At 37.0% G+C, this 16,563-nt stretch overlaps 2 protein-coding genes across 7 annotated transcripts in view; one reads left to right on the top strand and one right to left on the bottom strand.

Moving 5' to 3' along the window:
• UTS2B (urotensin 2B) overlaps positions 1–16,563 on the top strand; it is a 75,103-nt gene that overhangs the window by 29,945 nt on the left and 28,595 nt on the right. Inside the window, exons 8-9 of one of the 4 annotated variants that reach the window (XM_063621967.1) lie at positions 12,363–12,434; positions 14,007–14,597. The exons of 2 other annotated variants lie outside the window; for them this stretch is intronic. In XM_063621967.1, the coding sequence (XP_063478037.1) occupies positions 12,363–12,393 (31 nt within the window). In that variant the 3' untranslated portion in view covers positions 12,394–12,434; positions 14,007–14,597. Of the gene's footprint in view, positions 1–12,362; positions 12,435–14,006; positions 14,598–16,563 lie in introns of those variants that run through there. One more of the 4 variants, XM_063621966.1, reaches the window with a different exon arrangement.
• The window catches only part of OSTN (osteocrin), a 420,502-nt gene continuing 407,537 nt past the window's right edge, over positions 3,599–16,563 (bottom strand). For 2 of the 3 annotated variants that reach the window (XM_063621972.1, XM_063621973.1), the window contains 2 exons: positions 14,005–14,101; positions 3,603–6,359 (listed from right to left, as the gene is read on the bottom strand). In XM_063621972.1, the coding sequence (XP_063478042.1) occupies positions 14,017–14,101 (85 nt within the window). In that variant the 3' untranslated portion in view covers positions 3,603–6,359; positions 14,005–14,016. Of the gene's footprint in view, positions 6,360–14,004; positions 14,102–16,563 lie in introns of all 3 variants that reach the window. The other variant, XM_063621974.1, reaches the window with a different exon arrangement.

Raw genomic sequence — 16,563 nt, 5'->3', positions numbered from 1 at the left:
AAGTCATTGGTAGCTTGATGGGGATGGCATTGAATCTATAAATTACCTTGGGCAGTATGGCCATTTTCACAATATTGATTCTTCCAACCCATGAGCATGGAATGTTCTTCCATTTGTTTGTATCCTCTTTTATTTCATTGAGCAGTGGTTTGTAGTTCTCCTTGAAGAGGTCCTTCACATCTCTTGTAAGTTGGATTCCTAGGTATTTTATTCCCTTTGAAGCAATTGTGAATGGGAGTTCACTCATGATTTGGCTCTCTGTCTGTGATTGGTGTACAAGAATGCTTGTGATTTCTGTACATTGATTTTGTATCCTGAGATTTTGCTGAAGTTGCTAATCAGCTTAAGGAGATTTTGGGCTGAGACAATGGGGTTTTCTAGATATACCATCATGTCATCTGCAAACAGAGACAATTTGACTTCCTCTTTTCCTAATTGAATACCCTTTATTTCCTTCTCCTGCCTGATTGCTCTGGCCAGAACTTCCACATAATGGTAAAGGGATCAATTCAACAAGAAGAGCTAACTATCCTAAATATATATGCACCCAACACAGGAGCACCCAGATTCATAAAGCAAGTCCTGAGTGACCTACAAAGGGACTTAAACTCCCACAGAATAATAATGGGAGATTTTAACACTCCACTGTCAACATTAGACAGATCAACGAGACAGAAAGTTAACAAGGATATCCAGGAATTGAACTCAGCTCTGCACAAAGGGGACCTAATAGACATCTACAGAACTCTCCACCCCAAATCAACAGAATATACATTTTTTTCAGCACCACACCACACCTATTCCAAAATTGACCACATAGTTGGAAGTAAAGCTCTCCTCAGCAAATGTAAAAGAACAGAAATTATAACAAACTGTCTCTCAGACCACAGTGCAATCAAACTAGAACTCAGGATTAAGAAACTCACTCAAAACTGCTCAACTACATGGAAACTGAACAACCTGCTCCTGAATGACTATTGGGTACATAATGAAATGAAGGCAGAAATAAAGATGTTCTTTGAAACCAACGAGAACAAAGACACAACATACCAGAATCTCTGGGACACGTTCAAAGCAGTGTGTAGAGGGAAATTTATAGCACTAAATGCCCACAAGAGAAAGCAGGAAAGGTCCAAAATTGACACCCTAACATCACAATTAAAAGAACTAGAAAAGCAAGAGCAAACACATTCAAAAGCTAGCAGAAGGCTAGAAATAACTAAAATCAGAGCAGAACTGAAGGAAATAGAGACGCAAAAAACCCTTCAAAAAATTAATGAATCCAGGAGCTGGTTTTTTGAAAGGATCAACAAAATTGATAGACTGCTAGCAAGACTAATAAAGAAGAAAAGAGAGAAGAATCAAATAGACGCAATAAAAAATGAAAAAGGGGATATCACCACCGATCCCACAGAAATACAATCTACCATCAGAGAATACTACAAACACCTCTATGCAAATAAACTAGAAAATCTAGAAGAAATGGATAAATTCCTCGACAAATACACCCTCCCAAGACTAAACCAGGAAGAAGTTGAATCTCTGAATAGACCAATAACAGGTTCTGAAATTGTGGCAATAATCAATAGCTTACCAACCAAAAAGAGTCCAGGACCGGATGGATTCACAGCCAAATTCTGCCAGAGGTACAAGGAGGAACTGGTACCATTCCTTCTGAAACTATTCCAATCGATAGAAAAAGAGGGAATCCTCCCTAACACATTTTATGAGGCCAGCATTGTCCTGATACCAAAGCCTGGCAGAGACATAACCAAAAAAGAGAATTTTAGACCAATATCCTTGATGAACATTGATGCAAAAATCCTCAATAAAATACTGGCAAACCGAATCCAGCAGCACATCAAAAAGCTTATCCACCATAATCAAGTGGGCTTCATCCCTGGGATGCAAGGCTGGTTCAACATACACAAATCAATAAATGTAATCCAGCATATAAACAGAACCAAAGACAAAAACCACATGATTATCTCAATAGATGCAGAAAAGGCCTTTGACAAAATTCAACAACCCTTCATGCTAAAAACTCTCAATAAATTAGGTATTGATGGGACGTATCTCAAAATAATAAGAGCTATCTACGACAAACCCACAGCCAATATCATACTGAATGGGCAAAAACTGGAAGCATTCCCTCTGAAAACTGGCACAAGACAGGGATGCCCTCTCTCACCACTCCTATTCAACATAGTGCTGGAAGTTCTGGCCAGGGCAATCAGGCAGGAGAAGAAAACTTTCTTAAAAAAATGATTTGCATTTTGTTTTCTTAATTCTCATGTCTGCCTCCTTGACAACATGAGAAACTATTTGAGACTCTCAGCATGCTTGTAAGAGTTTAGACACAGTGTGGTTAAAAACAGCAACAACAACAAAAACCCCCAAAACTCATTGGCTTTCTCTTGATTAGCTTTTGGTTCACATCTATACATCATACTGCCCTTGCTTACATCTAAACAAATTTATTTAGTCAATTAAAGTTTGGAAGTTCAACCTCAATTTTGTTTACAATCTGTGCTGGCACAGATATATTGCCAAAATAACTTTACAATGAAAGAATATTAATGGCTAGCTTACTCTGTGATAGCTGACCAAATCAGTCTACATACCACCCTTTACAATATGGGGAGGAGAAGATACAGTTTAATCTACATAACATTGTTGGTGCTTAAGATAAAGCTGTCTTATAAGATGAAATGAATAATATTGCTTAACTATTAAAAAAAATTAAGGGGCCGGGCATGGTGGCTCATGCCTGTAATCCCAGCACTTGGGAGGCCAAGGCAGATCATCTGAGGTCAGGAGTTTGAGACCAGCCTGACCAACATGGAGAAACTGTCTCTACTAAAAATACAAAATTAGCTGGGTGTGGTGGCACATGCCTGTAATCCCAGCTACTCGGGAGGCTGAGGCAGGAGAATCAGTTGAACCCAGGAGGCAGAGGTTGCGGTGAGCTGAGATTGCCCCATTGCACTCCAGCCTGGCGACAAGAGCGAAACTCTGTCTCAAAAAAATAAATAAATAAATAAATAAAAAAAATTAAAGGCCAGGCCCAGAGGCTCACACCTGTAGTCCCACCACTTTGGAATGCTGAGGTGGTGGTGGAGGGGATCAGGCTTAAGCCTAGGAGTTTTGAGACCAGCCTGGGCAACATGGTGAAACCCCATCTCTACAAAAAATACAAAGATTAGTCAGGAGTCGTAGCATGTGTCTGCAGTCGCAGCTACCTGGGAGGCTGAGGTGGGAGGATTGCTTGAGCCAGGGAGATCAAGGCTTCAGCGCGTTGTGATTGCACCACTGCACTCCAGCCTGCAGCAAGACCATGTCTCAAACAAACAACAAATAAAAATCCCCAAACCCCCAAAACAGAAATGAAACAAAACAAGTGAACTATTGAAAAACATTTAAATCTACAATAAAACAGACCAAGTTGAGCAATATGCTTGTAATGCTAAGCTTGCTAAGGAGTAACTCAAATGTATGTAAATAAATATTAGTTGCATGGTAATGCCAGAAGATGTTCTCATGTATTTATAACAGTTATGAATGCAAATGTGTTATAATAAATAAAGATTAAAACTGCTTTCATCATCTCATGTTTATTAACTTTGGAAAAGTTGAACCATATTCAAGCATCTTGAGCCTTTAGGCATAAGGGGTAGTATCATTCAGAACGCTTTTTATACTTTTTCCTTTTAGAACATTCCATTAAGTTATTTTTTCATAATTTGGTTTAAGAAAGTTAATTCCCTAAAGCTATGAACAGATTAAAGGTACAACTTGACAGACATTTTGTAGTGTGTGTAAATTTTAGGACAACATAGCCAGGAACTAACATCCTCTTATGAAATTTGATTATGTAATTGACACTAGAACCCAGAACTCCATATACATATATTCATTTGCTCTATAAAGCTTCATACAGAAGCAAAGAGAAAAAAGTAATGCATTATTTTGAAACAAAACAAAAAAGTCCCTTCAAGTTGAAATATAGTTGGATTAGTAATACCTAATGCATTGGATAAATAAGTGAGATGACTTGTCATGTTCTTAACAAAAATTCTGTCTTAATTTACTGCTATGTTAAAAGAAAAGCCCCATTATTTAGTATATTGCTGACTTATTTTCTACTCTGAATGAAGTAGTGGTAAAAATTAAAATATGAAATAAAACAGAGTTATAAGTGGAAAAAACATTTTCTTCCCTTCATAGAAATTGTGTGTACATTATATTAGGAGAAAACACATTACACATGAAACTATAGCATAAATCACTATATCGTGACTTCTTATTTTAATTAAGTTGGATTTCATAGTCTAATTTTGAATTAAAGAACAAAGACTGGAGGAAATCAATTTGCATAATCCAACTTCCAATATTTACCATGAGAAAGTTTTAGGCTAAAGTAGGTTTTAATAACTTTTGTCAAAGCACGAAGCGGAACCCAGTTGTATTAGAAGCTTACAAATATCCAAATGTGAATACAAGGAAAGAAAGAGCTTCTAAGCAATAGGAAACATTTCTATAGTTCATCACAAGGTTGGGGAAAGGCAGACAAGGATATCATAGCTTCTTAAATAATTCTTTCAAATCATGAGTCCTCCAGGATACTTTGCTATGTGCTATTGCTAGCTTTCTAACACAAGTTTATGAAAAACAGAGTTGGTTAGATTTCCCAAAATTCACTTCTCTCGGCTACAGCCCTCTACTACAATAAAAAAAAATTATTTACTATTTTTCCTAAATTAATTTTGAAGACTTTCAATTTGAAAAATGTCCAGAAAAACTAAGAAGTTACATACAAAACCAATATATATATTCTAAGTACACATGTTCATATCTTTCACCTCTTTTTGCCTCTTTTAAACTTTATCTTTAAAAAGCACATTGGATAACTGAAAAATTAGTCCTTTATAAAGGTCAATTTCTTAGTTTAACTCTTTTTATAATGTATTTTTATTATGTTTCTTTGAGTTTATTTTATTCTTTGGATCATACAAGTCCATTAATTTTTAGTTAAGATTAGCAATTGCCCATTTCTCTCCTCTTCCTTTAAAATTAAGACACCTTTTCATAACATTCTTTTTTTTATGCTAAGATAAGCCTTTGCTCTACTGGCCAAAACTTTTTTCCTCCCATGTATCAGACAGTGATTTTTAGGGTTTACAGAGGAAGTGTTTTTCAGATGCTTAATAAACTTCTGCTAAGTAACTTATGATGAATCTCTGTTCCATAGAAAGTGTTTTTGTGTGTTTTCAAAGTATATCCAATGCACAATGGGCCTATGTGTCCAAGCTACAGTAACATCATAGTTATTACTGAGAACTGAGTTTTCTACAATACCAAAACTTATGTTTTAATAAGTCATTCAAAAATAATCTGAATGATTTTAAAGAAATCATTCTCAAAATCATTATGTTCTTCAATTGGCTTATTAAGGATAATAAGACAATTGAAGCCAAATAAGCCAATATATGAAACACAATAAACAGTTTCTTAGATGAATCCAAGATATCAAAAAGATCACATTGTACTATGCTGAAATGTACTGAGCTAAAATGATGTGTGCTTAGCTGGTCCTAACCTGTTCTGGTGGTTTACCACCTGGTGGTAATTCTCGGACTTCCCTCCTACTTTCATTTTTACTTCTGTGTGAACTTACTCCCCTCCTAATGAGACAGTACTGCTCCTAACTATCAGAATTTAGAAAAATGGAAAGTTTTTAGGGGATAAGGGATATCTAAGTTTGACAAATGAGTAGTGTCCTTCACTTTCTTAATTCTAAGTCAATATGCTCATTGGGGCTGTGTTTTATTTTTCTGAACATGATTGAAACTTGAATATGAAAAGAGAAGCCTAATTTCATTTATTACTAATCAGGCTGTTGGAAAAACAGAATACAGGGAAGTGAAAGTACTCAACAGAAAATATACAAAATTGCCTTTCCTTATTCCCCAATAATGGACAGATTATATCTAAATTTTACAGAAGAAAATCTGTCTTTTGTTATTATTCTTTGACTACAAACATGTGCATGATAAATCCATACAGAAGGCATTTCACTGTATGTGTATTTAATTATTATTTTTAAGAGTAGGGTTTAAGGGAAAGTTAACCATTCTTGAATAATTAAAATGTATAGTTTTAAAATGTACGTGCATCAAAATGATTTACACAATTTAATTGAAGCTATGGCAATGCTGTGATGTGATGGACTGAAGTTCAAGCTTTGGAAAGAATTTGCAGAAGGTAAGTTCCTTTAAAGTTTAATCATTAAGAAGTGTGAATAATTTCAGTGAAGCATCTTCCATATTTCTGTGACATTTCACCCAAGGAAGTTGCATCTGCAAAAATGAAAGTTGAGATTGTTAAAGCTAATGAGAACTCTGTAGATCAGGTGGAAGTCCATCAACTTCACTTGAGAAAAGTTAAATCTTTAATTACATGCTGTTTCATTATAGCCTTTATTTACATGGCAATTTTTTATTTTGAAGATAATGTAAAATAATTTCAGTTCAAAATGCATTAAAAAGAATATTTTAAACATATAAGCTAGGTGCTTATACTCAAGTTTTAATAAAAATTATAAAGTCTTTTTCACAACTCGTTTCTTCAAGTAACAACTATATTCTATTTTGCTTGAGTTTTTAATCTTTGTTCAAAGGATATTGCCGTGACAAACAAAAGAAGGACAAAGAAAACCTGAATACTGCTTTCTGTTTATTATAACACTTTGAAAGTTGTATATTTTGTACATCCTACCAAGAATCCAACCATATATTGCCATTTAAATAAGATTTCTGCCGTATTTGAGTTATATTAATTTATTTGAATGATGGTATGTCAATATAAATCTAAAATAAAAATTTTCAGTATAATTCAGTAACATGTGTCTCACATTATTGGAAGAAAAGTCTTAATAGATGTGCCAGCAAGTGGTAGCAAATTAATGGTCACGTTTCTTTTCTTTTTTCTTTTCTTTTTTTGAGATGGAGTTTGCCCAGGCTGGAGTGCAATGGTGCACGACCTCAGCTCACTGCAACCTCCGCCTTCCGGGTTCAAGCGATTCTCCTGTCTCAGTCTCCTGAGTAGCTGGGATTATAGGCCCATGCTACCATGCCAGGCTAAATTTTTGTATTTTTAGTAGAGACGAGGTTTCACCATGTTCACCAGGCTGGTCTCAAACTCCTGACCTCAGGTGATCCACCCGCCTCGGCCTCTCAAAGTGCTGGGATTACAGGCGTGAGCCACCGCGCCCGGCCAATAGATTTCTAATTTTATCAGGTTGACATTCTGATTTCAATGGCACAGACCTAGAACTTGCTAATTTCATCTAGAGAAGCTAGGAGAATTTAGACAAAATACTTCTTTGAATTTGAGTTGCTTAGCGCTAAAGTCTACTAAAAACTCAAAACTTTGGTACACTATATTAGTGATTTCAGAAAGCCATTGCATAAATACCAAATTATCATCCTTTCAAAAATACATATCAGAGAAGAAATTAGTGTTTGGTCTGGTAACTAGTGATGGAAATCAAAATATTTTACCCAAAATATACTTCCTTGACGTATTTTGAAGTGGCTCCATAAAGCCGTTTTTTGTGGGGGGATTTGCATTAATGCAGCCAGCCCCTCCTCTTGTCTAGATCTAGGGAAGATTAACTGAGAGTCTAATGCTTTTAGGGGTCTGAAAAATATTTGCCATCTATTCTTTCTGAGGGCTGCTGGGTTTTATCTACATAGCAAGACTACCTTTGCTAGCCAAGCCTCTTTCTCCCTGCCATAACCTCTATTGCCACTAAAACCTGTTTTTGGCCGTGCTCTGAGCCTGCATTCTTTCTGTAACCTCAAGATAATATATAATTTTTTTGTATGTCATTAGTAGATGGCTCTTCATTCTGAAGGCTCCCCTGTATACACATTAAATAAATTTGTATCCATTTCTCCTTTTAATCTTACATCTGCCACATGTCAGTGATTTTCGGCAAACCTTCAGAGGGACAAAGGTTAAAGTTAGCCCTTGGCACCTTCAGTTGGGTGCAGTGAGCAGGGAGATTAAAACTTCACCCCTCTGGAAGTCACAGTTACGAGAACCCAAGACCTAACCTGCTGGCAAAAAGAGTAAGAATTTCTTACCAGAAAAGCTCCTGGCCTCTCTCTCTCTCTCTGTGTGTGTAATCTGGTCAGGTGAATGGTAAAAATCACTGTTTACTCTGCACAATTTTGATTAATGCGAGACAAAGATTGATGTGACTTTGATTGTGACTTCACTTGGGATATAGTGTCTCTAGTGTACTTTTTGGTACTTTGTGGTATGAATATTCATATTATTTGATCTCTTTCCTCCCAGAAATAGTCTTTTCCTTTGTCTCTGTCTTTCTGGGTTGTTCATAAAGAGGGATACCAAATAAAGTTCCCTCTTGTTCAGTTTTATGTCATGGAGAGCTTGACATCTGACTAAGTGGGAGAATTCTTTCCTGGTCTCCACCACCCGAAGGGCATGGTTTTTGGATCACATCAGGTGGCCATCCTAAAAATGCCTGGGAACGCAAGACTTTTTTTGTTACTAATCTCCCAAGCTTGGGGGCGGGGGTTTGTCATAAGAAGTCCCGTCCATAAGGAGCTTTTGTTTTCTCAGCCCTTGTTGCCTGGTTAATGCTGGGAAAGTCCAATCCCAGGAGGGGACACCTGGTGTCACAGATTAACATAACTGTGACTGGCACCCCCCTCACAAATTTGTGGGTTCCTTAATATCTGTGGCAACAAGAGTCTTTTGCTCTCTTAACCCGTTTCTGGGAGTGAGATTTTTGGTGGGGGAATCTTTGGCATTGTTTTTCTCTATGCCCTAAAATTACATTCTGGGCTTCACATGAAGAGGCTTTTGGCTTGAGCTGTTACTGGAATAAGTACACCACTGGAAACCCTAATTGTTGGTGGCCAGAAGACGGATCCTTTAAGTTAGACTAAAATTCCTAAATTAAAAAAAAAAAAATTAGAGCTATCTTACACCAAACAATTGATGAGAAGATTAAATTAAAAGAGGGATACATAGGTCGGGCACTGTGGCTCGCCCCTGTAATCCCAGCACTTTGGGAGGCTGAGGTGGCAGATCATGAGGTCAAGAGATCGAGACCATCCTGGCCTACATGGTGAAACCCCATCTACTAAAAATACAAATGTTAGTCTCGCATGGTGGTGCGTGCCTGTAGTCCCAGCTACCCCGGAGGCTGAGGCAGGAGAATCGCTTGAACCGGGGAGGTGGAGGTTGCAGTGAGCCGGGATTGTACCACTGCACTCCAGCCTGGTGACAGAGCAAGACTCTGTCTCAAGAAAAAAAAAGAGACGGATACATAATAGGGTCATAGCTAGCCTTCAAAATTCTCTTAACTAAATTAAAGAGCAAAAATTTGACCTAAAACATTTAAAATCCTTTGTAAGAGATTGCCTGAGGGAATAACAATAAAAGCCATCCTGCCTTGTGGTCTAATAGTTAAAAGTCCATGCTTTCAGCATCAAGGCCTGGCTTTGATACCCAGTCAGGGGGCCCTATTGGTTTGACATTTGTGTGACTTTTGACTTTTTGGGGGTGGTCATTTATTTCTTTGGAGACACCTCATACATCCTTGGTTAAGTCAGAACCTTGGTTAAGGCTCATTAATTTTACCAGGGAGTGTATTTTGGTTAAAAAATAAAATCAAAAGTCCAGGCACAGTGGCTCACACCTGAATCCCAGCACTTCGGGAGGCCAAGGCGGGTGGATTATGATGTCATGAGTTCGAGACCAGCCTGGTCAATATGGTGAAACCCTGTCTCTACTAAAAATACAAAAATTAGCTGGGGGTGGCGATGCGTGCCTATAATCCTAGCTACCAGGGAGGCTGAGGCAGAAGAATCTCTTGGACCTGGGAGGTGGAGGTTGCAGTGAGCTGAGACGGTGCTACTGCACTCCAGTCTGGGGGACAAAGCGAGAGTCTGTCTCAAAAAAAAAAAAAAAAAAAAAAAAAGATTGTTTTCCCATTTACTTTCACTTCTCCCTACATCTCCTTCCTCCTTGCCATTTTTGGTACCACAGGAAAAGGTCTAGAGAAGACTTCTAACAGCTCACACTCCTTAAGGCACTCAGAAGAAGGTTACTCGGAGTACTCTTACTCCTTTCTGGGAGCCTTCTTTCCTTGCAGTTTTAAGCATCATAGGCAACCTCCTCAGGTCTAAAACTCTGCTCTCTTTTGTATTGTGTTACCTGATCGCTTTGGCTTTTGACCAGAAATTATTTGGTATTGTGAGAGAACTTGACCTTGGTGTATGTAATGGCTAGGCAAGAGTAACAGTGTTAGACCTGGCCAAGCATAGTTGTTTCCAATAAATGCTTGTTACTACAGGGGGCTACTCATTTGCACATTAGATAAACAACGGTGCAGTTTAAACACCTAGAAAAATGTATTGGCAGCAAAGTGCCCAAAGTGTGTGACCTGGTCTCCATGGTGCCTTCCTCTTTTTGGGGGACCTGGGATTCAGTGAAAGCCTTGATTTTTTTTTTTTTTAATTATACTTTAAGTCCTGGGATACATGTGCAGAACGTGCAGGCTTGTTACATAGCTATACATGTGCCGTGGTGATTTACTGCACCCATCAACCTGTCATCTAGGTTTTAAGCCCCGCATGCATTTGGTGTTTCTCTTAATGCTATCCCTCCCCTTGCCCCCTACGCCCCGACAGGCCCTGGTATGTGATGTTCCCCTCCCTGTGTCCATGTGTTCTCATTGTTCAACTCTCAGAAACCCTTGATTTTGAAACATCTAAATGCTTTGCCCTTTAACTGCATCCACTTTTTTCATATTTAAATTATTAGGCCCTATAAACTAAAAATACTTTGTTAGGCTTATTCCTTAATGAGTTCTGTCCTGACCTCAGTGGTCCACTTGAAAAACACAGACTAAATTAAAAGCTACCTATCTAAATGAGATTGCTCTCCTTATGCAATCTTATGGTTAATTCCTAAGGAATCTTGGCATTCATTTTTAATCTTCCTTTGACATACTCAAGCTTCTCGAAAAATCAAATTCTCTCTGTGCTTTGAGATATAAATTTGCTACCTGTTTTCTCTGAAACTCGGAACGGATACTCCAGATAAGCCTTAAATTTTTCCATTTACAGAGGCAGAGTTTCAATCTGTCTTTTTAGACTAGTGAGTTTTACCTGTCTTATGGCTAAAATTCTAAAATCCAAACAATAAAGTCTTCGTGTGCAGATGTGTTTGCTATACCTTGTGTCTCTCTATACATACATGTATATGTATATATGTATTTATAGCTATACATGTTTGATATTGTCTACACATGGTACCATATTAATTTAAAAATAAATGAGTACTTATAAATTAAGACCAAATGCTTTTCAAGTTCATGTGATTTTAGCAATCTTTGAGAAATAAAGATAGTTTTAAAATTATTGGTAAAATAATATTGAAATGTTGTCTTCCTAATTTTAATTTAGACATTTTTGTCTGAGTCTATTGATCAGGCAGGTTTATGGCCAAAAAACTGTTGCTTGATATTTTTGATACTTGATTAATTTGTTTCCAAATCTGTGTATCTTGATTTGAGTCTTTCGATTCAGAGGTCTAGACAGATGCCCATGATGAGGCTGGGGGATAACACCTGGTCCATCTCTCCTATCCCAGTTATGCCTCCCCTGCTGGGAGATTAGATTCTCTCCTATCTCAGTTATGCCTCCCCTGCTGGGAGACGCTGAGAGAAATTAGATTCTCCAGGCATTGACTCACGCCTGTAATCCCAGCACTTGGGGAGGCCGAGGCGGGCGAATCACAAGGTCAGGAGATCGAGATCATCCTGGCCAACATGATGAAACCCCGTATCTACTAAAAATATATTTTTTAAAAAGTAGCTGGGCGTGGTGGCACACGCCTGTAGTCCCAGATACTCGGGAGGCTGAGGCAGGAGAATCGCTTGAATCCGGGAGACAGAGGTTGCAGTGAGCCGAGATCGTGCCACTGCACTTCAGCCTGATAAAAGAGTGAGACTCCGTCTCAAAAAAAAAAAAAAATTCATACGAAAATGAGTTCCTTGTATAATTTGTTTAACATAACTTGTTGTGGTTGAACTAAAAAATGTTGAAATGGGTGACAATCAAGGGTGGTAAAGGTATATGTGGAAACCAATCAAACTTAATTAATTTTATCTCACTGTCATAATGTTCTCAGAACATCAAGAAACTGGAGGACTCAAAGAGTTACTTGGTTTTTAAATAGCAATTAGCTAGTTTCTACTCAAATATAATGTGGCAATTTTTAACAACCTTGAAGAGTGACCATACTTGGTAAATCTCTAGATACGAAGAAATAATGTTCAATCTGTTTTGAAGATGATGCTGATTAAAAGGCAGCGTTCTTGGCAGTATTCGGTAAGTTCTCTTGTATCTATAGACATTCATTAACTGCAGAGGTTCATTAAACAACTCCATGATAATGAAATTTATTTTAACTGAATGATTTTGAGAATGAGAGAGTTGAGATAAAATACTGACTATTTATTGTGGTTTTAGAGCATGAGGAGGAGGGAAAAAATGGGGTGATTTAAATTAAGACAAGGTCAGGGCTAATGTGATACTTTTGGGGCCTCTAAATTATTGGTCTAAGGATTATCTCGAGAGAAGCAGAAGGCAGAATTCCCTCTTCTCTAGCCTCAGATTGTTAAAGCAGTTCAGTTTGTCTTATTTGTTAGGGAGTGGGGATGCACCTTCTATAAGCCCTATTGGAAGAAAACATATTGCTAAGATTTCACCTTCCAAAAACATTTATTTAGTGTTTAAAGGATATATATGGTTAAATGCTGTGTTTAACATATCCACTCAGGCTGCAACCTTTCTGGATTTTAATTCTATGTGTACCACTTATACTCTATGTGGCACTGTAAGTTAATATTTCTAACCCTTCCATTTATTTGTATAATAATAATATTAACTAATACTTATTAAGAAATTAACATGTCAGGTACTATTATAAGTGCTTAATATGTATCTATTTAATCCTCAGGACAATGCTCTATGGTAGAAATTATTATTCTAATTTAATGAAGGGGTGTTTGAGAATTTAAATAAGTTCCCATAACTAACAAATATTGATAGATGACCTGGGATTTGAACCCATAAAGCCTGATCTCTTTAGCTGGCACTTTTAACCCTTATACATCAATGCTTCTCAAGATATTGGAGACAGTGATAGTACTGCTTTATGAAATAAAATGATTAAGTGAAGCAATGCACGTAAAGTGCCAAGTATAAGGCCTGGAACAGAGTAAATTTGCAGAACTGTAATGTAAACTATCACTTGCATGTATTGTGTATCCAATATATTGTAGGCCCACTACAAAAATCTAATTTAATCTTTATAATACCACTATATTATTATTTAAATGTACAAGCTGTAGAAAAATAAACGGTCTTAACAGAAACAAGATAATGAATGGATGAAAGAATCAGGATTTAGATAAAGTGTTTTGATTCCATAGCTAATGCTCTTTCTGCTGTGCGTTTTCTCTCCTATGCTCCACGTTATCATCATTCTAATAATGTACTTATTGACAACAAAATGATGTGTATCACTTGAATGTGTCTTCTTCATAACACAAGGATTGTTATATATTTATGAAGGTGACTTAATATATTGACTAGAACTTTAACCTTTGTCTGCATATTAGTATTCAACGGTTAATTACATAGAAGTCTGAAAACAACTAAATCATTAATTTTGGAGAGTGAAGCAGAACTAGGACATTCTTTTGCTTTTTAAATATCATTTAAGTTATTTAACATTAATATACTATACTAATTGAATACATAAATGATCGAAAAAGTGAACCGATAAGCTAGGAAATCAAAAGGGGGATTTATAAGCAAGAATGGATTGATTAGTCCATTGTGAAATGTTAATCAAATGCCTGCATATACTGTTACTTATTCAAATTGTACTCACAGTTGGAATCAATTAGCCTCTGGAATTTGAAAGCCGGTTTCTACCAATCCGATCCACGGGGATGCCAAATCGCCTTTTTGGATGATCGACTACTTTCCTGAAACAAACCAAGGAGGACATTTTTAAGCTAAAGTGCAAGTTATTGATCATTATTTTTGTTCTTTTATTTTATGTAGATCTGGGGGCTTTCTTTGGGAGTTGGAATAACCATGATAGTTCCCACTCACCGGTACCCACTATGTGCCAGACACTATCTCATATTTTCAACATCTGTGGGAATAGATATTATTAGATATTACTAGCTCCATTCTACATATGAGGAAACTGAGGCTTAGAGAAGTTAACTTATCCAGATTCAAATAGACCAAACCAAAAGCCAGGTCTTATCAGCATACTAATCTGCCAACTAAGTGCTTTAGTTTGAGAAAATCCCTTCCCCCTTCAAATTTTCTTTTTCTGTTATTTGGTGAAGATTAAACTGGATCAGCAGTTTTTCACAAACTTTGCTTCAGAATAGCCCATCTAAAGAAGGATGATAGTGGGAGAGGAAAGAGTATGATGCTAAGACTGAATGTAGAGGTAAATTTGCCTCTCACGTCTTCCCTTAGACTCCACCCAGAGAAGCTTTGTATGTGATGGCCGACATTTGCTTATATTCTCTTTGTTAAATACTGTTTGAAATAAATTAAACATCTTCATTATTAAAATGAAGTATAAAAAATCCACACAGTAGTACCAAAGGTCTCATATAACTTCCAGCTTATATTTTCTAAAAATTACCCCTTTAAAAATAAGCGCATTTTAGAAACTTTTCAATTTGATTTGCTAATATTATCATCACTTAGTTCTATCAAGCCAAAATCCTAACAAGAGAAGATCCAGAACTTTGACTATTTAACTTTCACTGGCCTTGGAGTTAAGAGAAGTGTGAATCTTTATGAAGAAAGAGACAGCAGGGAGAGTCTAAGAAGCCTGTGTAAATCAGTGATTTATCTCACAGAAAAGGTCACTGGCTTATAAAAGTGTTAGGCTTATTGTTGACAAAATATACATGTAGAAAAGAGGGCAGAAAGGAGGCCATATTATAAAAATATTAGACATATATAGATTTTAAGTGTAATAAATTCCCAGGCCAAGAAACAGAACATTGCCAGCAGACAAACACTTTTGTAATGAGAAATAAACTTAAAAGGTTAATCTCCCACCAAATGTAAGGATTTCTGCTGGAGTACAGTAGTGTGATCATGACTTACTGCAGCCTCAACCTCCAGGGCTCAAGTGATCCTCCCACTTCAGCCTCCCAAGTAGCTGGGACTATGAGTGTGTACCACCATGTCTGATTACTTTTTTTGAATTCTTTGTAGAAATGGGAGTCTCGCCATGTTGCCCAGGCTCATCTCAAACTCCTGGGCACATGCAATCCTTCATCTTGGTGTCCTGAACTGCTGGGATTAAAGGTATGAGCCACCATGCCTAGGTTGCTTCAATTTTTTGACCAATAATGATATACTTCATTGCTTGAAAATCTCAGTGATGTAGGACTTAGTATCTAACAAGACAACTTCATTTTCAGCAGTTTAAACAGTCAAGAAAATATTTGCTTCAGAACATTTTCAATAGCTTCTTTAGTTCTTTACTAATTACTAGTATTATATTATTAAACTATACTTATTTACAAACAATTACTTCATACTAATTTAAACACTAAACACGAATGAAAACCTCAATGTCCTCGAGGCTTTTCTTATTATGATCTAATTGTTTTTTCCATTATAATTTACTGTGTACCTGATATGTAGAAGGTTTTTTTGTGGCTGTTTTGGGTGGAAGAAATGAGTCAGAAATAGCCTTTTCCCTCAAAAACCTGTAACTGACTACTGTCAGATTGATGATGATTTAACGTAAATAGTAGAGGAAAATATGTCATTTTTTTTTCCTTAACTACACAGTCATATCAGTGCTCCTGATATTACTATGAAGTAAATAACTTATTAAAGGTCTTGGAGGCCCAGCGCAGTGGCTCACGCCTGTAATCCCAGCACTTTGGGAGGCTGAGGTGGGCAGATCACTTGAGGTCAGGAGTTTGAGATCAGCCTGGCCAACATGGTGAAACCCCATCTCTACTAAAAATACAAAAATTGGCAGGGCATGGTGACATGCTCCTGTAATCCTAGCTGCTCGGGAGTCTGAGGCATGAGAATCGCTTGAACCCGGGAGGCTGAGTTTGCAGTGAGCCGAGGTGGCACCACTACCCTCAAACCTGGGCGACAGCGCGAGACTCAGACTCAGAGGGAAAAAAAGTCGGGGAAAGTATGGAGAACATGAGAGATTTTTATTGTTGTGCCTTGTACATTGAAAAAATCTATAAACATTGATCAGTTGTAATTAAAATAATGTATTTAAGGACAACTAATATTTACTTAATACCTTCTATGTGCCAGATGCTGTGCTTGGTGCTGTTGTATAAAAGGCTAATAAAAATAGACATGGAACCTGACACGGTGTTTATACTCAAATGACATTACAGAAATAAGGCCATATTACATACTTCAACTTATT

Source organism: Symphalangus syndactylus, chromosome 17 (genome assembly GCF_028878055.3).
Source record: "Symphalangus syndactylus isolate Jambi chromosome 17, NHGRI_mSymSyn1-v2.1_pri, whole genome shotgun sequence".
NCBI classification, from domain to species: domain Eukaryota; kingdom Metazoa; phylum Chordata; class Mammalia; order Primates; family Hylobatidae; genus Symphalangus; species Symphalangus syndactylus.
Note: the sequence above shows the minus strand (reverse complement) of the source record. Positions and strands in the feature narration are given on the sequence as shown.